Genomic DNA, 27,279 nt, shown 5'->3' with positions numbered 1-27,279 from the left:
CTACAGGAAGAAATAAAACGTAGATGTGATCTAGCAAAAGTCGCCACAGCAAAAATGACCACAATATGGAAGGACTGTTAAATTTCAAGAGCGTTAAAGATGAGGTTGATCAACTGCTTAATATTCCCAATACTGACCTACAGATGTGAATCTTGGACCCTGAGAAATTCGGAAAGAAGAAAGATAGACGCCACTGAAATGTTCTGTTGGAGACGAATGCTACGAATTCCTTGGACCGGCCATAGAACAAATAAATTCAATTTTAAGAGAGCTAAAAGTTAGCCAACGACTCTCCAGTAAAGTCCATCTCCAACAATTAAAATACTTTGGATATGTTATGAGAGCAAACACAGAAAACATGGAAAGGCTCATTATACAAGGAAAGGTGGAAGGCCGAAGATCACGAGGAAGATCCCCAACAAGTTGGATCGATCAGATTACAGGAATATGCAAAAGACCTATGCATGAGTAAAAAGAAATGACCAGAGACAGAGATCTTTGGAGACGGACAATACACGACATCACGTCGACCACTACACTCCCTCCGGGGGGTCAGGATTGAAGAGAGAGAGAGAAAGAGATGCCCGAAATGCTTTTCTATCAGCATATTATATACTGCACGATTTAGCCAACATACTACTCTTACAACCAAAGTTCAGTTGGACCCGCTTGCACTTTTAGGATCCCTACTGTAAGGACTGAGCTATAACAGAATCTATTGTTGTCCTTGTCTCGCTAATAGGAGGCATGTACTTTATCTGGAATACTGCAACTGATTTTTAAAAAATACAGAAAGTCGGAGAGATGTAGGGAGAAAACAGGTTTCATGGGTAAAAAACAAACGTGAATGGACTCAGATGCCAAATATAGAAACATTATTATTCCACGTGGTAGAAGATCGAGAGATAACCCTTCGCAATGGCGATCTCCAACGTAGAATAATTCTTATATTCGAACTTAAATAGGGAATAAAATATTTCTAGTTATTTCTCTAAATATCGTTTATAAACCACTTGTCTAAAAATTCAGGCTTCTTTATGTATTATTTTTACAATTTATGTATTATTTTCCCACTACGATACAATTCTATTTTTTTTAATTAAATAAACATAGTCGCCTTCATATAAAATAAGTTCGTCTGTTTTCTCAGTGTAATAAAACAAACTTAACTAGGTAACAATTTAAATTTAAAATAACAATAAAACTGGCGATTTTCTTACAACTTCCCTTTAATCATTAACTTGGGAACGTGTGTCCTTTAATCAACATTTCATGCAAGAACCAAAATTATACTACTTAATATATTTTGTAACTTCATGATAATTATACATAGAAATAACACTATAATAAAAGTTATTGTAGAAGGAAAACGATGCATTTAGATTCTGGTTGATGAGGGGTTAAATACACTTACTTCTTATTTTTCCTTAAAATACATTAGTCATCAAATTTTTTGGACCATATCTCGCTTAGTTTGAAAGTAATCGACATTTAATAGTGCTTGTTTTAAAGGTCCTTTGAATCACTACAAAAGATATTCGTAGCATTATACCCCTAAAATCGACCATTTCTCCGTTATTTTAAGTTGAATACACCGATTTAACATGCACAATATAAACACAATTATTTTTGTCAAACAAAATGTGTTTTAGACCATGGCGGATCTGTTTTGAAGTAGATGTGAGAGGTGCCATTCGGATTTTTGCAGAAAAAGTTAGGTGACAACTTCAATAATTATAATTGACTTATGCTCCTTTTCAAATATGCCCGGAACATTAATAAAAAAATTTAAATATTGAAAAATTTCGAAAAATATCGATTTTTTTCTAATTTCATTGTTATAACTTTAAAACGATTCATTTTGGAACAAAGTCGTAGGAAAATAAAATAAAGATAATTGAATTTTGTATAATACACGACTGGTTTAAAATGTCTTAAATTGTTACCCTTTCTGCAAAATAGCAATAAATAGAAAATAAGGGGGCAAAAAAGACTCTTTTTATTCAATGTTTTTCAACCACTTTGGTTGCACTTAGAAGCTTCATAATTCGCTTGGAAAATTCTTACGACATACTTAAACCGTCCACCAAATTTCAATAAAATCGACCTAATAGATTTTGCATAATAATTTTGCAATCTAAATTAATTTAAAAACTTTCTGAATAAAAAGTAGACCATTTAGAAGTTTGCTAATTTTTTTACATAGAAAGAGGTTCTCTACCTATCTATTACACTTTACAGAATTAAAATCGTATATTTAAGCGGCCTCAGCACTGTTTTAAAGTTATAAACAATGTTTTGGCTTATAAACAAATACAGTAAGGACATTTGAGTTGGAATAAATTTATTTTCTTGAGAATGGGTGACTCTGGAGATAAATCCCGAAACAGATCGATTTTTGTTTTTAAATTATAATTTTTTGGCATAAATATCATACTAGTGACGTCATCCATCTGGGTGTGATGACGTAATCTAAATATTGGAATTAATTTAATTCAAAATTTTTTGTTAATTCTAACCCTGTATAAATAATTATGCTAATGTTTATATTAGTGAATACCAAATTATCCGCCGGGCCTTAGGTCCGGCGCAAATTGAATCTAGCCAGACACAACCTGCGCCGGCGGGACGGGTGACCCGTGCATTTATTTTTCTAGCGTGCCGCATATTGAACACAACTTAACCCAACCGTTGGCTATCGACGTGGCGAATAAAGACGGGCAAAATCAGTGCGGACATGTAACGGTTACTTTTGATACCGGTTCTCAGTGGTACTGAGTACAAATACTGATTACAAAATACTGATGTATCTGATCCTTGTACTGAATTGAGTAGGCAACGTAAAGTCGGTATTTAGGTACTTGTAACTAGTAACGTTTTAAAAATATCTTACACGTCCCTATTAGTCGTAGCGGTATGACTACCGAAAACATCGAATTTGATCATAAGCGGGTGCATAAAAAAATATCTTACACTGAGTATTTTATTTCTGCACATAATACCTAGATATTTAAAATAATATCTCCCCTACTGCTCGATCATAACTCATATTCCTCAATTTACTGCTCGGATCGCAATCATTTACAATTACTGCAGGTCATTATAATTCATAATCCCTCCGCTACTGATCGGTCATAAAAAATAACACAATCTGCATATTTCGTTTTTAATTTTTAAGCATAAAAATGTAATATTATGTAATAAACAAAAATGTAATATGCCGATAAGTTGAATTTGAGGGTAATACGATATTTTTATCGATCACGGTTTTAAGTAACATGAATAATTTTTCACCTTATTTTTCTAATAATGTGTTTTTGTAAAGGCATAACTTTGATTATTAATTTCATATCGCCGCTTATTTAGTCTACCAAAGTAGTAGCTTATTTAGTCTAAAAAAGTTATCAGAATTTAATGACAAAGACAACGCAGTCTTCACTCGGGGTGTTGACTATGCTAATATTTTTATTTATCATAATAAATTGTACTTAGGTACCATCCGTATTCATTTCAGGTAAGTCCATCTCGCAAACAAAAACAAGTAAAAATAAACATCTGGCGGTGAGTCACGCGTCCCACGGCCCAAGAAAACTGTACGCCGATGATAAACGTTCCCAAGCGAGCCCTGCGAACGAATACACTGATTCTGATTGTAGGATGCGCAGAACTGTCTATGCAGTTAGCCGATGCAGGTTGTGTCTCGCTTAGGTTCAATTTGCGCCGGGCCTTAAGTTTGGTTCTAGGTAAATTGCTCGAATTCAATTGCTCGAAATCAATTACTCGAAATACGAATTCTCGAATAAAAAAGAAAATTATATATCTAAAATATTTATTCACAATAATACAAAATAATCAATTAAGAAACATTGGTAATGGGTATTTAATGATTTTATTCTTTTCCTAATACCTGGAAATTATTATAATCCCTAATTATCATAATAAGAGAAAATCAAAACCGTTATTTTTCTTATTATTTTAAAAGTTCAAAGATATTTTAGATTTGTAATAAATACTTTTTCAGCATAAATTAATATACGATTATATACGTGGAATATCACATAATTTATCCTATTGCAAGAATCTTTCTTATGTCTATATTTTGTATTATTGTGAATAAATATTTCAGATATATAATTTTCTTTTTTATTCGAACAATTTTCATGTCAAGCAATTGATTTTCGAGCAATTGAATTCGTGCAATTGCATTAGAGCAATTCACCGGTTACCCTTAAGGTTATATTGGTTCAGTTTATTTGAGTAAAATTATTCTTTGTTTGTTATTGGAAATTGGAACTTCATAATAGATTTAAAATTTGATTGTTTTTTAAGTTGTCTATTAATAAACCAAAACAAACAAATCTTGTATTTAAGAAATACAGTGATCACCACAATAACTAGATAAACAAATTATGACCTAATATCAGTAAAATTTTCAAGTAAATATGAACAAACTATTTACATTTTACTGGAATTCTGATATATACAATAGGTAGGTAAAATAATTTACAACTAAAAAGTATAAACTACAACTATATACAGTATACAACTATAAACAAAAATAAATAAAAAAATATGAAAAAAATTTTTTAAGAAACGCTTTTATTTAGTTACGAGTGACTAAAATTAAAAATATTATAAAAAATCAACTAAAAAGAAAAAATAAACAAAAATTGAAAAAATCTAACACATTCGTTAAAGAAAAGCGTGGGGCGAAAACCATTTATTCGATGAACACGCGCCACGCTTTTCTTTAACGAATGTGTTAGATTTTTTCAATTTTTGTTTATTTTTGCTTTTTAGTTGATTTTTTATAATATTTTTAATTTTAGTCACTCGTAATTAAATAAAAGCGTTTCTTAAAAATTTTTTTTCATATTTTTTTATTTTTTACTTTTTAGTCTTACTCTTTTCAAACATTAAAATACATCGTCATGTTTATTAAAATATGTATAAAACATATGATGTACTAACATGAAAAGTAGTCGGAATCTGCAAAAAATTTTAAACTTTATTGTTTATTAATGAAGCATAACGTAAACAATTAACGTAAAAAGTGAAATTATGTATTGTTCATATCATTAGCTACAATCCGTAAAAGTTTCAAGTTTTTACATTGTAAAAAACAAGAGAATTTAAGCATTTTCCATTAAAATCGTTTTTTTATTTAAACAATTAATAAACATGAAAAATTTTTTTTATTGACTATTCGTGTATTGTTCCCGCGAATGCATATTATGTCTACAAATTTTCATTCATTTGCATTGAAGAAAAGGCAGTCAAATTAACGTCTAAAGATTTGACGCAAACTATTGAACTAAATAAAAGCATTTAAAAATTTACAACTAAGGAAAACTAATATTTTTATATTTAAATAGAAGTAATTAAAACTACAATTTCATCATTCACATTTATCTTTTTTTACATTTGTATATTAATTGTTTATTGTGTGAACATTGTTTTATTTTTTTAATGTCAACGGAATTTAAAAATGGTTTTAAGTTACGTTAGTCAGTTACAAAAACTACCTATTAACGTTCATCATTCTTAACGGTACGTTAGTGCTTTACGTATAGGGGGATACGTTACGTTAGGCAGTTACAAAAACTCCCTAATTTTGAAGTTTGAACTCTTGACAAAAACGCATCCATAGAAAACGTACAGTGTACAACACGTAAGAAAATGACATATTTCTCCCTCGCTTGATTTGCGGCACTCGCCTCGTGCCTCGGCTCTTGTACAATATACTACAAATAAAAATAGGTAAGTCATGTATGGACTTTGGACCTTTGGAGATATTAAGACAAACCTACAGTTTATGTATTATTTTCCTATTGCGATTAAATTTTTTTTAATAAGCAAACATAATCACCTTCATGAAAAATAAGTTCGTCTTTTTTTCAGTGTAATAAAACAAACTTAACTAGGTAACAATTTAAATTTAAATTAACAATAAAAACCAGTGTTTTTCTTACTTCTCCTTAATCATTAACATAGAAACGTTTGTCCTTTAAATTCAACATGCCATGCAAGAACCAAATTATACTAATATATTTTGTAACTTCATGATAATTTTTCAGTCGAAATGTTTATTGGCTACAGAGGAAGTTGATTTTGTAAATGATTTATCTGTACAGTAGCGGCTCGTCAATTCAATAGTTTAGAAATCGGATAGAATCCTCATGGTTCTATAGTCGAGGCAATAGAGCACCGAACCTAAGAAAAAAAAAAAAAAAAAAAAAACAAAAAAAAGACGACAAGACGGATCTTAATAATTCTTCTTGCATTTGATTTGTGAATGCGCCAGGAAACTACAGTCCGTCTGATTTACTTACCGTTGCACGCATGGGCGCCCATATAAAAATTTTTAGGGGAGGTCCAGACGTGAAGATGTTGCTCAATTTTGTATACTTTAGATGACAATATATACCTAGTTTAAAGCACCCGAAAGGCTAGAGGGGGCCACGTCCCCCCTTCCCATGGGTATGGGCACCCATGGTTGCACGTCATTATTGACGTTAGAGATATAAATTGACATTGTTGCCCAATTACAAAAAATTCTTGAATTTATTTTAAATCAAATACATCACACAATTTTTGCGGAAGTTAATTATACAGCAAAACAAATTAATATTCAATGTAAATAAATAAAAACTTTAGAAATATAAAACAAGAATTAAGTTATAATCTTACGTTAAAGTACATAATAAAAACAGTAAATATAATGAAGCAAATACTTATAGTAAAGAATATAAACAAATATGAAGTGTCATGACCGCAACTGTCAAATAAATGTTACCAATTTATGCCAAAATATCACCTTCGTTCGATTTTAATTAGAGTGTATTCCGAAAAAATGTGCTTCATAAAAACGCTTTATAACCCATTTATACAAATTAAATGAAAGATATTAGTCTGGGCTGATTATCGGAGAATAGGCCATTTTTGGGAAAAGTTATTTACCAGCAATTTTATTGCTGGAATCGAATGTTATAATTGTATATATTAATAATATAGATATGCAAAGTCCGCAGATAGTGTGCTACTTTTTTTATAAACAAAATGGCGCCCGAAAATCGTGTTTTTTTTTCAATTTTTGCTCTATAACTCCAAATATTTTAAATTTAGACCAAAAACACCCAAATAAAAATTCAACGCAATTAAATTATTCATAGAGACGTGTTTTTTCCGATTTACTTAGGAAACGAAAACTTTCCCCGGAAAAAGCGGGTTTTTCCAACAAAATCTTTAATTTTCAACTAAACTTTTAGATAAGTAGTTGTTAATCAATAATTAAATAACTTGGTAACGTAAAAGCCCTTTCCGTATATATTATAATTACAGAAGCCGATGGAAATTAAATGAACAGTTTAGCAACAATTGAAATGTTAATTAAAAATTTACTGTCGCTATAATAACGGCAATAATTATGATGCATAAGAATAACTATAATTTTTTCTTAAAAAGACACTATACCTATCTAATGCACTAAACAGAATTGAAATTGGACTATTTAAGCGGCCTCAGGAATATTTTAAAATTATAAACAGTTTTTTGGCTTATAAACAAATAGAATAGCTCGGGAAATATTAAATTAAATCGTGAAAACGGTATTCGAAAGACAGCGGCAGGATGCTTCTTTTAAAAGAAAAAACGTTTAGTTATAACGAGTGGTTCCTGAGTTACAACCGGTCAAAGTTGACCGGAATTTACTCCAAAGATATAAACAATAGGATCATAATTTTCAAACCATCACCTTTTTATTATTGTCCTCTTTCTCCACACCAATTTTCATATCTTTAAAATCCTCATGACATATATTATTATAATAAAAACTATCGATAATACGTGTGAAAATTGCCAAAAATAGCAAAATTCCAATCAAAAATTAGGTTGGAGAAAATGTAACCCTCAAAGTTCAAAATCGGTATACGTTAAAAAAAATGCATTTTCTCGGCTTCCCATGGAGCAATTTCCTTCATTCTTTTTTTGTTCCCAAGTAACTCGAGTAGAGCCATCGAACTAATGCATTATTAAATGTCAAACTTGCTTTTGTTTTGTTATAATAAATTTATTTATTTATTGTAACACAATATTTTAATTTGTTTAAATAAAAATTGTTTAAATAATTATACAGCTTTCAAATGAGAATATTTATGTTTTTAACTTTAAAAGGTACACTTGTAGTAAGTTTATCTAAAAAAAAAGCCTACAACTGGAAAAAATATGTAATTTTCTGTTCTTATAAATAAATTAATCTATTATAACACAACAAAAGCAAGTTTGACATTTAATGATGCATTAGTTCGCTGGCTCTACTCGAGTTATTAGGGAACAAAAAAAGAATGAAGGAAATTGCTCCATGGGAAACCGAGAAAATGCATTTTGTTAACGTATACCGATTTTGAACTTTGAGGGTTACATTTTCTCCAACCTAATTTTTGATTGGAATTTTGCTATTTTTGGCAATTTTCACACGTATTATCGATAGGTAGTTTTTATAATAATAATATATGTTATGAGGACTTTAAAGATATGAAAATTGGGGTGAAGAAAGAGGACAAAAATAAAAAGGTGATGGAATTATGATCCTATTATTTATATCTTTGCCGTAAATTCCGGTCAACTTTGACCGATTGTAGCTCAGGAACCACTCGTCACAATTAAACGTTTTTTCTTTTAAAAGAAGCGTCCTGCCGCTATCTTTCGAATACCGTTTTTGCAATTTAATTTAGTTTAACATTTCCCGAGATATTCTATTTGTTTATAAACCAAAAAATTGTTTATAATTTTAAAATATTCCTGAGGCCGCTTAAATAGTCCAATTTCAATTATGTAAAGTACGTTAGATAGGTATAGTGTCTTTTTATGAAAAAATCATAGTTATTCTTATGTATCCTAATTATTGTCGTTATTATAGCGACCGTAAATTTTTAATTAACATTTTAATTGTTGCTAAACTGTTCATTAAATTTCCATAGACTTCTGGAATTATAATATATATGGAAAGGGCTTTTACGTTACCAAGTTACTTAATAATTGATTAACAACTACTTATCTAAAAGTTTAGTTGAAAATTAACGATTTTGTTGGAAAAACCCGCTTTTTCCGGGGAAAGTTTTCGTCGAAGTAAATCGGAAAAAAAACGTCTCTATGCAGAATTTAATTGCGGTGAATTTTTATTTGAGTGTTTTTGGTGTAAAGTTAAAATCTTTGGAGTTATAGAGCAAAAATTGAAAAAAATACGACTTTCGGGCGCCATTTTGTTTATAAAAAAAGTAGCACACTATCTGCCGACTTTGCATATCTATATTATTAATATATACAATCATAAGATTCGATTCCAGCAATAAAATTGCTGGTAAATAACTTTTCCTTGTATTTTGCTAATTAGCCCAGAGTATATGTAGTTCTTTAAGTTAACATTAATAGAAATTTTTAAATATTATTTTTACGCGTATATAATAAAATATGCGTAGTGGCTGTAACGCCAGTGTACTCGGCAAAGTGATTCTAAAAAAGAACACACCTGCCGCCTAAATATTTCGTGTTGGTATCATTTGACGTCTCGGGCTATGACGCAGATGACGTGCAACGGTAAGTAAATTAGATGGAGTATAGATAGTATTGAAAAAGTGCATACAAAAAAACGCATTCTGAAAGTGCATCTCAAACAGACAATAAAAAAAATATCAGTGTAATTTCTATTGAGTACTAATCAGTTGGTTAAAACGTATAGATACAGAATATATCTAATAACAATTTCTAAAAATAAAAAGTTTCTGTTGGTAAAATACTTCCTACTGTAGATGCCTTCACCCAACATTTAAAAAGTATTTTTAAATACATATACCTTTTACAAAATAAGGTTTTTATTTTTTGTTATTTATGGTATACAGCCAGTACAGGAATTTTTCCTTGTGATATTTTTTATATTTAAAAATGATTTACTTCCAAGTCCAAAGTTGGATGTATGGAAAAGGTGAAGACAGTTTGGATACAACACAGTGGAGATGGAAATTAATGTATAAATCGTTAATTCCCATAAAAATGACTCCAATGCCTGGTCTACCCAGTATAATGAATTTGATATTCTGTAGTTGCAAGACTACATATATAGAGAAAGCAAGAACAAACTTCAATAAAATGATAAAGGTACTTTGTGCAAGAGAACTGAAATTAGACTTGAGAGTTAGGCTGGCAAGGTGTTATATTTTCTCGACTCTACTTTACGGGATAGAAGCATGGACACTTACCGCATCGACTACTAAAAAGTTGGAAGCATTTGAACTGTGGGTGTATAGAAGAATCATGAAGATATCATGGACCGATCATATAACAAACAACGAAGTCATGAGAAGAGTCAACACAAGACTGGAAATATTGGAAACCATCAAGACACGAAAGCTGCAGTACCTGGGGCATGTTATGCATAATGAGAGATACAACATACTTCAGTTGATTATACAGGGGAAAATCCAGGGCAAGAGAAGTGTAGGAAGGAGACGAATCTCGTGGTTGCGTAACTTGGGGGAATGGTACGGATGCACATCAACCGAACTATTCAGAGCAGCAGCATCTAAGATCAGAATAGCCATGATGATTGCAACCTCCGTCGCGGAGATGGCACATGAAGAAGAAGAAGTTGCAAGACGGACTGCGGAAATTCATGTGGGTGCAGGAAACCTGGCCTTAAATGCTCCTTTGCATGAAAAAATTGTGCAGGAGTAAATTGTCTAGAGAATCTAGGAGACTAATACAGATAGTGTAATAAATCCATTGGATAGCGAAGAAAAAGAAGAAGAAAATATTGAAATATAAACATCTATGTATCCATCCGTTTAATTGTATTTTTCCGAGTTAGGATTCAGAGTTAGGATCGAAGGTTCTACATCCGCCGTAGAAATTAAGATTGGAGATAGACAAGGATCTTTTGCCCCTGCTGTTTAATTTTTATTCCGAGCTTATATTTAAAGAGGCACTGGAGGATTCCAAGGATGGACTCAAGGTGAGTAGCGTAAATATCAACAGCGTCAGATACGCGGATAATACGGTGTTGGAAGAACCATATCAAAACCAAGAAAGGTCAACTAAATTTAAAAGTCAGACAAATGTATTGGCTACTAGGTAAAAGATCCCAGTTATCATTAGAAAACAAAATATTATTATACAAAATTATACTAAAGCCGATATGGAGTTATGGTATAGAGTTATGGGGCTGCAGCAAACCGAGCAACACTAAAATATTGCAAACTTTTCAATCAAAGTCACTGCGAACGATAGCGAATGCACCATGATATTTTCCAATATGAATATCCATAATGACCTTGGGATACCATTCATCGAAGATGTTATTAAACTACAGGCAAACAAAGCCCAAGAAAGAAATTACGCCCATGAAAGTCAAACTATTTAACAACTCAACCAGCCGCCACTAGTGGGAAGAAGACTGAAAAGGACATGGCCAGAGGACCTAACTGATTAGGTGTATTGGAGAACCATCGATGGATGGTGCCCAAAGCATGCCAGGATTCAAGACTTTGCTACTATTTGCTAAATACTCTGTGTTGTAATTAGAGTACATTGTAAAGCACCTAATAAAATGATAAAAAGAAGGCCACACACTGAGAAATAATAAGTAGGTACCAATATGCTCAACTTATAGTGAAAGGAAAGATTGAGGGAAAGCGAGAACTAGGAACGGAAAGACTATCGTGGCTAAGAAACATTCGACAATGGACAGGGCTGAATTTTGAACAGCTAATTTTATAAGAACAGCTGAAGACGGAAAAGAGTTTGCAATTGCAGTAGCCAATCTCCATTGAGGAGAGGGCACTTTAAGAAGAAGAGGAAGTCTTTCTTGTATTGTCTTCGTTGGTTTAAAGACATCATATTTTGCTATCTCTTCTTGGAGTATACAATAATTTGCGATATTTAAAGTGGAAGAAAGATTTGTATCGAAAGCCAGAACTAAAAAATATTGTTTAAATAACTTTACATCAGGACACGCCAAAATAATAATAGTTGAATATGGCAAAAACGTTGATGAGAGGTACAGAAAGAAAATTATGATCTCAAGAACAATGATTACAGGTAAATACCGATATATTACAAACTAAGAATTCTTCTTCTTCTTTGAGTATCGTGCCCAAATTCTAGGCGTGGGTAGTTTCCATAGCAATGGATATCTCCGCATATCTCATATTTTTAATAGTTCCTCCCACAATTCGAGTTCCACATTGCCCTTTCAAGGCTTCGTTAAATAATATTTACAAGTACAAGTTAAACAAAATTGGGGATACCACACAACACACTAAGAATTGGAGAATTCAAATACATAGGCTTCTGAGCCTTGCAATGTAATGAATTTTTCCATAAAATAATTGGTATTACACAGCTTACTTTGTCACCCTATCGGTCGGTTGATAGAATTTATGGTTGTATTAGCATATTATATTACATATTAAGAATAGGTGTATTTATGTGTCTATCTCTTCTATCTTCTTATCTCTAGTTGACACTGGACGACTACATTTTTTAGACGGATAAATTTTTGTGAGGAAATCATCGCGTCTCAATCATTCTCTTCTTTAACAAATTAATGTTCATACTAAAACGTATTAGTTCAAATTGAAGTCATATTGCACTGACTACACAATAGCAAGGTAAAAATACGTACTTCGATTTAGCTGAAAATTAACTTATTCTTTTGATCATCTGCTTGGCTTTTAAAAGTACAGGGTCAGACTAAGTTAGTAATTAGGATGTGACAATGAATAATCATCATAGTTTAATCACTTTTTTATTCCTGGCCTTGTCTCTAGTATAACTAATTAAACGATTTTAAAATTGGCAAGTAATTACTGACTAATAATAAAGGAAGTAAAGTTTATAAAATATAGTTAGGTGTACTACAATTATATGGATATATGTACATATAAGTAATTAAAGATGAACATTTCGCATTTTATTTACCATAAAAATAATTATTGCTTGAAAACTCGTATATTTATTTTTTTAATCCTATTACTGTTTTTCTAAAATAATTTTTATAGAAGTACTAGATGATCCGACGAACTTCATATTGCCGTAGAATTAAATAATGTTTAAAGTTAAAGAACTAAAAATTACCAGAAAAAAATACTCAAAAATATTGTGTATACTTTTTTCTGCTACAAAAATCTATGGTATATTATGTTGTAACTAACAGAGATATACATCCATCAAAAATAATCGACTAATAATAGACGTATTTCATGGTGATTCTAATTTTACATAGTACTAGGCTGTGGTCACTACCTACATATATCTGCTGCGTTGAGGCATCTTATAAGATTTTACTAGAAGTTGGATCTTACTAGTAGGGGTTGTGTGATAGCTCATTTGAAAGGTTATTTAATTCTCTATTCAGTAATATAAACATTAACGTAATTATTTATACAGGGCGTACAAATTTTTTTTTTATTAAATTAATTTACACACAAAGAAGAACATTTTTTTGCACACCCTGTATCAATAATTATGTTAACGTTTAAATTACTGAATAGAGAATTAAATAACTTTTCAAGGGAGCTATAACACGAGCCCTACTCTCATTAAAAAATCACTAATATTATATTTATATATATGCCAAAGTCCTAATTTAAAAATCAAAATCGACCTGTCTGAGGAGTTCTCTTCAAATTTGCCCATTCTCGAGATATTGAATTTTAGCCTAATAAAATAAAAAAATGTCAATATGTAAATTCGTACAGGTTAAAACAAATTTTATATCAAAGTTTAGGTGGGTACAAAAGATATTTTCAAGAAAGTATCCAAATCATACAAGGGGATCATTGTTTAAATAATTAAAAAGGGGTCATTTTTGCAAAAAAATTACTTTTTTAACTGCTGAGGTCATTCAATTACTAATAAAGGTCTATCTATAGGATTGTTTTCTGTAAAGTTGAAGGGTAAATTTTTCACATAAGTCTTACTAAAATAAATTTGACCCTCTATTTATTTAAATAATTACACATAAAACTTTAAAAACATACTTGCAAAAAATTATTTTTAGCGTTTTAAATAAGCACTATAAAATATCTTATTTTACATACTAAGTTGCGCTATGTTACCAGTATTAAGCAAAAAAAAAATTGGTCGAAAAATATTTAATAGTTTTTGAGATATTGAATTTGTTTTTTAAACGTTACTATATTTTCAATTGCAAAAACGCGGTTGTTGCCAAAGAAATATTCACCTGTATTAAATCTTATTATTTTTATTTTTATGTATATTTTCGATAAATGTACTGATAAATTCAAATTTCAGTTAAAATCCCCCCTAAAGTGGCATTTGAAAATTATTCAAATTTTTTTATAACTTGTTTTTTTAATAACGTCGCGGAGATTAAGTATTTTGAAATGCCGTTTCAATCATTGGGTTCATGGGATTTTTTTACTAATTAACAAAATTTTTTTGTCGTTTTTTCTTCTTCTTTTTCTTCTTGGGGTTATATTACTACGGGCCCTTTTAGGGTTAATTTTATTAAGAATGTCGAATCTCTGATTTGTAGATTCTAGACCTAAAAATATTAAGATTTAACTAAAATCTTTTAAATAAAATGTGGCTACTTACTGGGTTACAGGGTGTTTTATTTAAAAATTTAAAAATTATTGTTACCAAGTACTTTAAAGCTATTTGGCGTATCCTTATCATACTTGGCAGAAAGTGTGGCTATTATACACCCTATTAAATTGTGATTAATAAACGTTTCTAGCTAGTGCCAGAGACGTACGACAGGGGATAGTGAATGATTGACCCTTCCCAAATTCTACGCCACTGAGTGAATTACTGTTGTAGCGAAATTTTTCGATTATCCAATACTTTGTATGTAAATAACTTTATTGGTATTGATAAAGTCATCAGTTTGAGAGATATTGGAAGTTTAAAATGAATGAATGAATGAATCAAAATAACTATGCCGTTTCATTTTTAACGTCCAATATCTCGAAAACTATGACTTAATCATTACCAGTAAAGAGTATATTATTTACATAGGAAGTATTGGAGAATCGAAAAATTTTGCTAAAATAGTAATTCCCTCAGTGGCGTAGAATTTGGGAAGGGTCAACCATTAACTGGCCCCTCTCGTACGCCTCTGGTGGTAGCTAGAAACTTTTATTTATCACAATTTAGTAGACTGTATAGTACCCACACTTTCTGTAAAGTATGATAAGGATACGTCAAATAGTTTGAAAGTACTTGGTGAAAATAATTTTTAAATTTTTAAATAAAACACCCTGTAACTCGGTAAGTAGCCACATTTTATTTAAGTGATTTTAGACCAATCTTGATATTTTTAGGTTTAGAATCTACAACTTAGAGATTCGACATTCTTAATGAAACTTAACCCAAAAAGGGCCCGTACTAATTCAATGCCAAGAAAAAAAAAGAAGAGGAAAAAAAAAACAAAAAAATTTGTTAATTAGTGAAAAATTCCCAGGAACCCAATTATTGAAACGGCATTTTAAAATATTTAATCATCGCGACGTCATTAAAACAACAAATTATAAACAAATTTGAATTATTTTCAAAAGCAATTTTAGGGGGCAGTTTAATTGAAATTTAAATTTATCAATACATTTATCGAAAATATACATAAAAATAAAAATAATAAGATTTAATACAGGTGAATATTTCTTTGGCAACAACTGCGTTTTTGCAATTGAAAATATAGTAACATTTAATAAACAAATTCAATATCTCAAAAAATATTAAATATTTTTCGACCAATTTTTTTTGCTTAATACTGATAACATAGCACAACTTATTTTGTAAAATCAGATATCTTATAGTGCTTATTTAAAACGCTAAAAATAATTTTTTGCAAATTTGTTTTTAAAGTTTTATGTATAATTATTTAAATAAATAGGGGGTCAAATTTAATTTAGTAAGACTTATGTGAAAGGTTTACCCTTCAACTTTACAGAAAACAATCCTATAGACCTTCATTAGTAATTGAATGACCTCAGCAGTTAAAAAAGTAATTTTTTTTGCAAAAATGACCCCTTTTTAATTATTTAAACAATGACCCCCTTGTTTGATTTGGATACTTTCTTGAAAATATATTTTGTACCCACCTAAACTTTGATATAAAATTTGTTTCAACCTGTACGAATTTACATTTTGATTTACATGTAGTGTAATTTTATTTTACTAGACTATTTATGCAAACTTAAACATCCTCACTTATACTACAGTGTCGCGCCCACTTGATTAGCAATTAAAAAATAAAGGGGTTTTCGATATTGTAATGCAAAAAACTCTTCGGGATTTTATCAATCGATATATAAAGAATATCTGTCTACCTTGGCAACATTGAAATTTTCAGTTAAATGTCCGATTCAGGGTTAAAAATGGCCGATTTCGCAATTTTTAAATTTTTAATCTCTTATATGTCAAAAACTATTAACCTAAGAGAAAAGTCACTAAAAACCTTTTCTGTTTGGAATGATTCAAAAAACCTAAAAAAACTTTGTTCGATGCAGAAAAATTATTTTAGGAAAAAACCCTAATTTTTCCTCTCGCCTGGCAAGGTCTTATGTTGTTCAGAATCGCCTGTTATTGTACACATTTCTTCTAAATGACTTACTCAAACACATACTTAAATTTAAACTTTACAGGAGAAAGTTTTTTCCCTTAACTATGCACTTTTCGATTCACCTGGTAGATACACGTGCAGGGCTGATGCCTGTCAGGTCACGGTTTTTAGCCTTGGTGCGCTATAAATTGAGGCCATGAGAGCCAGAGTGGCCTAACTGATTTTAACATTACTTTACATAATCAAAGAAAATTATCAAAAGCTAACAATGTCCGATTGTTTTAATAAGTTTTATGTTGACCAAGAATCATTACTGGTCAACATACAATTACTAAAACAATCGGACATTGATAGCTTCTGATCATTTTCTTTGATTATGTAAAGTAATGCTAAAATCAGTTAGGCCACTCTGGCTCTCATGGTCTCCATTATCACTATACAAATTTCTAGCCTTACAGGAAGACTGTCACTCAGAGGGTTCACTAGCTCTTAGACTATTATATAATATTTAATTCTTTATTGGTTTACAAGACATTTGCTTATAAATACTTATTTAGGGAATAAGTTGAATAAAATTCAATGATCTTGACCTTGTTACATTTGTCCCTTTTATGTGTTACACTTGTCCCTCGAATGGGTACAGATGTAACACTTGTTGTTAAGTTAAAGTGATGCATTTTTCTAGTTACCTAATCAATAAAACTTACACTATAAAATTGGAAATTAAAGTTAAATGTTCAACCTATATTCCCCTATTTTTAATGTTGTTCTGAAGCTATTTCCTTGTGGCATTTTTATGATTAACTATTTAGTGGGAAATAAGCCACAATTAAATTGAAAAAATAATTTTATTACCGTTTCGAAGCCCAAATCGGGTTTCGTTGTCAAAATACAAAATACTATTAAAATAAACAAAAATGTTGTTGCTACGTAAAAAAATTCTTCTAATAATTTATTTAATCTGACTCCTTTATATTGGCAATTCAGACGTATTTTATTTAGGTGAAACATCAAGACCATTAAACGTTAGAATAAGTGAACATCAGTCTTATATTAAAAATAGAGAATTTGATAGATCTCAAATATGTCAACACGCATGGGATAATGAACATAGAGTTCAGTGGAGAGATTCAAGTATAGTCCTGAAAGAATCAGATAGTAAAAAGAGAAAAATCAAAGAAGCGGCTCTAATTATGCTAAATGAAACCAATTGTGTCGCAAATTCCTCGGTAGAATGCAGTAGGATGTGGTTACCCATACTGAAAGAGGAAGTCAATAGAAAGAAAATACCATGATTAGTAGGTCAATAACATATCGAGTTAGTACAAATTTTATATTTTAGTATTACTTATTGTAGATCTATGTATTATTAATATTATTTATAATATTATACATAAATATAAATGTCATAAATATACGTCTGAATTGCCAATATAAATGAGTCAGATTAAATAAATTATTAGAATAATTTTTTTACTTAGCAACAACATTTTTGTTTATTTTAATAGTATTTTGTATTTTGAAAACGAAACCCGATTTGGGCTTCGAAACGTTAATAAAATTATTTTTTCAATTTAATTGTGGCTTATTTCCCACTAAATATTTAATCCCCTATTTTTATATCCCACTTATATGGAACCCATTTTTAAATAAAAAATTACAAGTAAAAAATCTTACAATAATTGTACCCGATCTCCCCTACAATTTGTGACGTTTCTGGTCTGTTTTGCAGTTTGAAGTTTTTTATATTACACAACTAGTTGTTTTCACAACTAATTTTATATTAGAGTTTGAAATTTTATGGTAAGTGTATTTTATTTTGCCATTAATTTTTATAACATACAAAGCTAACCTCATTCACACAGTTAAGGAATGGTTATGTTTAAGTTTCCGCCAAAGTGAATAAAATGACAAAAAGACAATATGTTATTGAATGTTTTTATAAATTGTTTATTTATTTATTAATCACTAATAATATTAAAAGAATTTATCAAATGTAGCTGTAATTCTGCACCAAAATTTTAAAGCAAAACTTACATTTGACATTCTAATTATTCGATAACATCAAGTTTTATAATATAACGCGTGATCGGAGTAGTAGCCACTTTCTGTTACTTGATTTGCGTTTAGTAAATTTGCGACTTATTTCGTATGCTTTAATTAAATGATGACGCACGAGTAAAGAACCTTGGACTCAACTGTATATTGACTAAATTATATTGAAGATGTGGATAAATAAACAAAACATAGAACGTAAAATGTTTAAGAAATAATTAATTTTTTTTATTTAGCTTAATGCCTCAACAACTAATGGCCATTGGCATGGTACAGTTGATTTCGCAATCAGATAGTGTAATGTGTAGTGTGTGTTGAGTATTTGTCTTGTTACTTAGTAAAGTCAACTTAATTGCATTAACAAAGAGACGCTAATTGTATCCAAACGTCTGCAGTCCCTCCGGTGAGTACCGATCCCACAAGGATAAAATCAATTTTAATTTATTAATTTTTAATAATTGAATAATTTCCCACTCAGCTGAGATTCGATCTCACAACCTTTGGATCTAAAAGCAGGCTCTCTTATTACTGAGCCACAGAGGGGATAATAAATTACATTGGAACAAAATGAACACCAAATACTAATGTAATCAGCACGAAATAAGAACAAATTTACTGTAGAAAATATCAGCTTTAAATATTATTTTGGATTACTCTAACATAAATTTTCATTCTTTTTTGTTTTATTTCTTTTCTGTAAATATATTTTGATGTGATTTATTGAAGGTAAAAGGGGTATAGAAAGAAAGAAAAAATCTTGGCTCCGAATCATCAGAGATTGGACCCATACAACAGGGAATGACTTAATTCATCAAGCCCAGAACAGGGAGAAATTTGGCCATACTGATCGCCAACCTCAAAAGAGAAGGCACTTAGGAGGAGGTGATTTTTACTCTTGGCAGTCCGTTCACGGTTTCACACCACAAGCTTCCTCCTTGTATTATTTAAAACAAATAAAATATCTCATAATACATTACACTATTACATGATCTGAGTAAATATTACCAACCTTGAAAATATCATCCAGTTCAACAAATGTTCTGGCCTCTACTTTTCTTAAACATTCAACCATTTCTTGACTGGAATCAGTTGGGCAGTTTAAGGCTTTAGCCAGCTTTCTTGAATTTTTTTCTGTTTCTTGGTTCTCACTAAAGGTCCATGGGGATAATGTTGTACCACTCTGAAGAATAGCTTTTGTAAAAAGACCTAAAATATTATATAAATTAATTTAAAAATACAACTTTTAATAAGAAATGTGATAGTATTTCCAAGGGACAAATCAATAATTGATGGAAGTATCGGCCAACCGTGCAAGAAATGAAGCAACAATCTTTCATAGAGAAACCAATCTTACAATCTACTTCTTCTATTTCTTTTTGTGTAGTCATGACTCTGTCGGTTTTTTCAATGTATCTCCAGAAAGTTATCATTCCATCGTTTTCGTGGTCTTCCCACTGAACTTCTTTCGTCCGAACCCTCTCCCGCTATCCTTACTACTCTATTTGCTGGCTTTTGTGGTCCTTCCATTCTACTCTTCTGCTTTTTTATTCAGTTATTACTGTTATCCACCTTGCATCTTTGTCGTATATCTGTACTTCTAGCTCTATTCCATAGTGTCTTACCAACGATTTTTCGAAGGGTTTTTATCTCTGCCATTTATCTTATTCTTTTTGTCCTCTCTGTATTAGGTTGTGTTTCTGCAACGTATGTCATTACTGATCTGATGACTGTTTTATAAATTCTGCCTTACATTTCTGTTCCGATATTTTTATTTCCCCATATTGTTTCGTTCAGGCAACCTGCAGCTCTGTTTGCTTTTTTCATTTGATCTTCCACTTATGGAAACTTTTTAAAAAATAAAAATAAAAACACAAAAACCTTTTCGTAATGGGTTTTCCCCAAAAAGTGCTTAATATTTTGGTTATTTATCGTTGAAATATTCAATTTGAAATTTGACGAATAAGAACCTACTTTCATTAGCTATAACTGTGCTTTTACTAGGTCTACAGACTTCGTATCCATTTTTTTTTAAAATTTTTATAAGCTAGATCTTTGCTAAGATTTTTTTTTTTGATAAAATACTTACTTTTTTATTTCCGAAAAACCGTCTAGAAACGTGTTTTTTTTTTGTTGAAAAATGAACATACTGGCAAATAGCTCGAAAAGTAGTGAAAAACTATATAGAACAAAAGTTGCTTATAATTATTCAGATTATCCAACTCCGGACTTACTTCGAACGTATGTTTTTTCACCCCCGAGAAGGGGTGAAACTCACTCCCAGAGCAAAATCACACATCGGCACAATATCACTTTTTTCTTTGATATGTTAGCTATGTGTATGCCAAATTTAATATCAATCCAAGCTGTTCTTCAAAATTTGAGGGTTTTGCAATATTTTACCGTAAGTGAATGGACTATACTAAAATCACAATAAAGATGCACTAGAAATAAACAAACCAAGACACGTTGAATGTTAAGAGGAGCACTCCCGAATCATGATATACAATGTACATACATTGTAAGTCGCAAATCATGATATAAAAAGTTTATAGATTGTAAATCATGATTTGGGAGTGGTCTTCGTACCATTCAACGTGTCTTGGATTGTTTACTTCTAGTGCGTCTTTATTTTGATTTAACTACAGTAACTTACCTCTACTTAAAGGTGAAATCATATGAAAATTAGAGCTGGATCCTCCAGCAGATTCACCAAATAAGGTAACTAGATTTGGATCACCTCCGAATTTCCTAATATTTTTCTGAATCCATCGTAAGGCCAATGATTGATCTCGAAGACCGTTATTGCCAGGTACAACTGCATCTCCAGTTGCCAAGAATCCCAATGGACCTGAAAATCAATTAAGAGTAAAACATGGATATTGAGCTACCATTGTAATACATTCCCATGTTAGATGTTGCTTCACTGTACTCTATTGACTTATGGTCTACAAAGCTATTTGTGTCGTCCAAAGGAAATATTCGTGTCATGTCGCCCAAAAAAAAAAAATGATGCCGATCCATCGCAAAACACTAAATTTTTTCCATCTACTAATCATGAAGTGTATGGATAGCTACAAAAGCGACGTCTACTTTGATGGCCGTAAACGAAACACAACTGGATAAAGTCGATTTCGATCTGTTGAGCTGTATGAAAAATTAGCGAAAATGCAGGATTTCGGAACTTGCATGTAAATAATATAATTTAATTAAATAAAAAAATGTTTAATAATTTTTTATACATATAATCTTCAAATGCAAAAATATTTTTATAAAAATATTTTTATCTGTATACCTGTACACGTGTAGCATCTTAAAATTAGTCCAAATGGTTTTTTTTATTAATAAATATTTATGTACACTTCATAAATATTAAATATGTATAAAAGTATATTCACAATTACACAAGCAAACAAATCTCTATGTAAATATTTAAAAACTAGATTTAGATTTCCTCATTCTTATTGCGCTTTTAACAATAACCTCTAGTTGTCCCTTAAATAACAAGTTAGGAAAATTCATGTGAAAATGATAAAAGGTATATAAAGAATTATGTTATAGGCCTGGATCCCGCGTAACAAAAAAAGTTTATTAACAGCAAGCTAAAAATTTGTTAATAGCGCAACGGTATCTAGTCGGACAAACTTTGATGTATTGGAACACTGGAACAGGGGCAGTTTTAATTGTGGAACACCATTTTAATTATTGAACTTGTCATATTGAGAAGTTTATGATTGTAAAAACCAGCAGATTGTTTTTAATTATTCAATGCCAAACTTTATATAATATATGAAAAAAAAAATGTTTGTGCGACAAATATGCTGGGCATTTTAATACGTCCGACACACAGAACATGTCAAATGACAGGATATGTTGGTAATAAATAGCAGTCTGATTTTTTATGAGATTTTAATGAAATCGTAACAAATCAATTGGAGTTCTGTCCGACAAAATACATGGGACGTTTTCGTAGTCTGACGTTAGAAATCTGTAACTTGTTCTACAATTAAAACTTCCCCTGTTCCAGTGTTCCCATCCATCAAAATTTGTCCGACTAGACACCGTTAAACTATTAATAAATTTTCAGCTTGCTATTAATAAACTTTTTTTGGTACGCGGGATCCAGGCCTATTATGAATCAGCTGCGCAAATTAGTGTTAGACTTTTTCTAGTGAAATAACAAAACTAAGATGGGTTCAAAATAGTCGTAATATAAAATTTATATAATTTTACTGTTGTTCAGTGTTAATACTAATATAATTACACTTTTATAAAAAGGAATTTCTATAATAAAATTTTTCATTATTTATAGGACTTAATATAAAATTATAAACTATTTTGTTGTTTCAATTTCTGCCATAAAAGAATTTTGTAATCGACAATAATATTTTAGAGGCATATTTTCTCTAGCGGATTTAAACCCATATAAACCAAAGAAAATATTTAAAATGATATATATTACGGTAAGAGTAATTAATTGGTAATTGTATACAATTACCGGTAATTGTACACAATTACCAGAGCCGACGGTAAATGTAGGAAATTATCTTTAATTATGTACTTTTACCGGTAATTGTATAAAATTACCAAGGACCAGCGGTAAAAGTAAATAAAATAATGAAATAAAAACATAAACGCTAACTGAATTAAAAACAAGAGACATTTTGTTTAACCTGAATTGAACTTGAATATTGCCTGAATTAATACTACTACTTTACTTCCTCACTATTTATTGTGACATGGCAAATTCTCATGGAACTTGGAGTTACACAACTTTCCATTTTTTTTACATTTACACTTGTCTGTTTACATTTAGGTAACTATTTTTGCAAGCACATCGCTGAGATCCTTGCCCACCCGACAAAGACGTTTTTCTAACATACTAGCGGAATGGAATGTTTAGTTTTGGAGCCATATCTAAAGAAATGAACGATTCTTTGCAGATGTTAAATTGGTTTCTGCTATACAATTGTGGCAATCGCCCCTCTTTAGTACCAAATTCGTGTAATTCGTTTTAAACTCATAAAAACAGCCATACGTTTTTGATGTTTTAGGCATTTTCTTCGCTTTGTCCGTGTCCGTGTCCGTTTAATTGCAACAGAATCTCGCTTCTCTGAAATTTTTAGAAAATAGTTGTTCTGGAATCTCATTAGATTCATTCACTGATGGTTGCTCAAGGTTTTCTGGTTCTTGTTCTATTATAAGCTCATTTGGTTCATCCACTTCTGCTTCTTCACGTTCTTCAGAATCAGGACATGCCTGGGTTTCTTCTACTTGTTCTTCTACTTCCAAATTTTCTTAAGTCGAAATATTTTTTAAAGCATCTTCGGGCAGTGATGAAGTTTTGAAGCCAATTTGGGCAGGAACCCCAAACTGCATACGGACTACACTTGATGCCAGAAGGGTAAGCTCGGTTCTTGGCGAATTGTACAGATCAAAGACCCTCTGAAAACTTGTTTGTTTGATTGCTTTCCAGCTAGGAACTTAGTATATTTTCAATGTCTTTATTCACAACAGATCCTTGTGACTGACTGTCTCTTGGCTTACCGTGCACTATCTTCAAATCTTTCCACATGGAGCACTTCTAGTTCACGGAGTTCTTCTATAATTATGTTGGAGAATTGTCGTCCATTGTCGCTTATGAAGAATAGGAGCTCTGAAAGCACAAAATATGCCAAGAAAAACTAATGCAACTTCTATAGCACGTTTAGTTTTCAATGGCCGTAATTGTACAAATTTTGTTAAGTGGTCTTGGTAGACAAAAATGAACTTGAATTAATTATCTGTTTGGGCTTGCATATCTATTAAATCTATTCGATATCTTCTACTTATTTCTTTTTGACAGTATAAATTTCACTACTAAACCTTTTTTGAGAGCTTTAGATTTTTCTGGAAAGTTTCACACAGATCCAAATAGATTGTTATGATTTCTACAGTTATGTATTTGGCATTCCGCTTGCCTGTCGATCGTTGTAATTTAAATTTCTTACTTTTACCAAGATCCTCTGGGAAATTTATACAATTACCGGTAAAAGTAGAAAATAAAGGGTTTTAAAAAATATTTCCTACATTTACCATCGACTCTGGTAATTGTATACAATTACCGGTAATTGTGTACAATTACCAGATTATCTACGTTTACCGTAACATATATAATATTTATATATAATAATTAACTTATAAAATATGAACTTTAAGTATACAGTGGAACCTCGTTAACTCGGATTAATCGGGACCGCGGCCAATCCGGGTTATCGAAAATCCGAGTTAGCCGGAGAAAATGGTAAAAATTAATAAAATACGGTATACTTACAGATAAACTCCGTTATAATTGAAATAACATGAAATATATATGCACAGTACACATCTAAATTACGTATAGTTGTATAGAGTATTATTCATTTTCTTGAGTCTTGAGCGCTGATTCTTGAATAATTGGTCCAGACATTGGTAAACCACGTTCGCGTTCCGCACAAAACCACACATACAAAGCGTCGTCTCATTTTTAGCTTTATTAGCTTTGCACCGATTGTCCAAACTGTCTTTTGTTATCATTTTGAAACAAAATTCTTCGATTTTAGTTCTATTTTTCTTCCAATCCGATACTGTAGATGTACCGACACCATATGATGCTGCAATTGTTTTTAAAGATTTACCTTTATCAATCTTACTTAATGTTTCTAGTTTCTTTTCCATTGTCACTACAACATTTTTACGTTGTGTTGCCATTACGTAGACAAAAAAACACGCAAACACAAAATCTGAATAGATTTAAGAACGATTACACAACGGAAGCGAACAATACGACTGTACTACACACAATACGGTCTCAATCAATCGCAACGATGTTATGTTATTTAATAACAGTGAAGACTAAGACCATTGTTTAAAAAATAATTGTTTTAAAGTAAACAATGCTAAGACAGTTTGAATTAAATAAAGGATACTACAGGTGCCTGTTGTTTCTGATAACACGACAATGAACGTCGTGTGCCATGAGTCATTTTTACTATCGTATATGTAGTTCAAATTACACAAATACCCATTATCTTTCAAATATTATATTAGGTACATACATTTTTATTGTTGAAATGTTTGTCTGCTAAAACTCGGTCCGGGTTAGCCGGACTTCCAAGTTATTGGGGGCCGACTTATCGGGGTTCCACTGTACTAACTTTTAATTATTTATTTAAAAATTTAAAAAATGACACGCAACAGCCTGGTTTCGAACTCATGACCTCTCGATCTGCAGTCTAATGCTCTACCACTGAGCCACTATCAATTTGTAATTATCGATTTGTTAACGTACTTTAAAATGGAATCTAAATGTCATTGCATTAGTCACATTTTTAAAATAGTTTGAAAGTAAAAAATCGACATCGAGTAAAAACACATCCCCTGGCCCTGATGGCATCCACAGAAGATGCCTCAAAAATCTCCCAGAGAGTATTTATCCATAATGAAAAACTGGAACGAACATGTAAACCGAATGGAACCATATAGATTAGCGAACATCTGTAAAAACAACAAGCCGTATAGCAGAAGACCCGTTGGAAGGCCGCCGAAAAGGTGGAAAGACAACGTACAGTCAACAACAACTGAAACAGAATAACAGGTAGACAAACAGGAGTAATCCTAGTCGTACGAAGAATAAGAAGACAAAAAGAAACAGAAGAATTATCCATATATTAGCAGTTAAATATTGCATTTTTAGCAAGTTCTGAGCTATTCTGAAAATATTTCAGGTGCCTAGGTAGCCTAGAAATCTGTTTAAAATGGATTACAAAATTTGTGGAGGCAGTGACAAAAACGAAGCCAAGTATATAAAAACGTTTTAAAAAATTCCCTGTTTATACATGCTTGCTTAATAATTCACTTCTTATTGGGTCGTTTCCTGTCGAAGGTTGGCGATCCCTGCGGATTTCTACGGATGAGCGGTCAAATCATCTTCTTAGGTCTTTCAGTCACGAGTTTTGGTGTCTTCACCTCGATAAGTCGGATTAATCGGGACCGCGGCCGATCCAGGTTATCTGAAATCCGGGTTAGCCGGAGAATATGGTAAAAATTAATAAAATACATATAAATAATAAACAAATATACACATTATAATTGCAAAACCATGAAATACATAATATATGCACAGTACATCTAAATGACGTACAGTTTTCTAGAGTATTGTTTATTTATTGGTAACAAACTCAGTCAAAGTGAAAAAATGTTTGATTTGTCTGATGAAAATCGGTCCGGGTTAGCAGAACATCCGGGTTATCGTCAGCCGACTTATCGGGGTTCCACTGTACTGTATTTTCTTCTCATTGATTATGCTTGGTAATTCTTTTGTTTACTGCGCCGTGCATTATCGATAGTAACTTTTAGTACCCATGGAATTTTCAGCATCCATCTGTATTACATATTACCAGAGAACGGTAGTTCTCGCCAGTGGCGCACACCCACACCCTCCTACACGCGACACTATATATACACGAAATTTTCGATTTTCTAAATCTGACGAAATTGAAAATTGTACCAACTCCCATCTTAAAGTTCAGGAAAAGACTCACTCATTCATATATCAACCATCCATTTTGGTCCAAGGGTGTGGATTTTACGGCCCTTCCTATTTAGAGCCTGTTTTTCGTTCTTGTCCC

General features: G+C 31.3%; 1 protein-coding gene across 1 annotated transcript in view; it reads right to left on the bottom strand.

Moving 5' to 3' along the window:
* The window catches only part of LOC114331386 (juvenile hormone esterase), a 132,436-nt gene that overhangs the window by 52,234 nt on the left and 52,923 nt on the right, over positions 1-27,279 (bottom strand). Inside the window, exons 4-5 of the mRNA XM_028280963.2 lie at positions 21,288-21,482; positions 19,644-19,840 (exon numbers count right to left, since the gene is read on the bottom strand). Of these exons, the coding sequence (XP_028136764.2) occupies positions 19,644-19,840; positions 21,288-21,482 (392 nt within the window). The remainder of the gene's footprint in view (positions 1-19,643; positions 19,841-21,287; positions 21,483-27,279) is intronic.

This window comes from Diabrotica virgifera, chromosome 1 (genome assembly GCF_917563875.1).
Source record: "Diabrotica virgifera virgifera chromosome 1, PGI_DIABVI_V3a".
Classification (NCBI taxonomy): Eukaryota; Metazoa; Arthropoda; class Insecta; order Coleoptera; family Chrysomelidae; genus Diabrotica; species Diabrotica virgifera.
The sequence above is the reverse complement of the archived record's forward strand: the minus strand, read 5'-3'. Positions and strand labels throughout refer to the sequence as shown.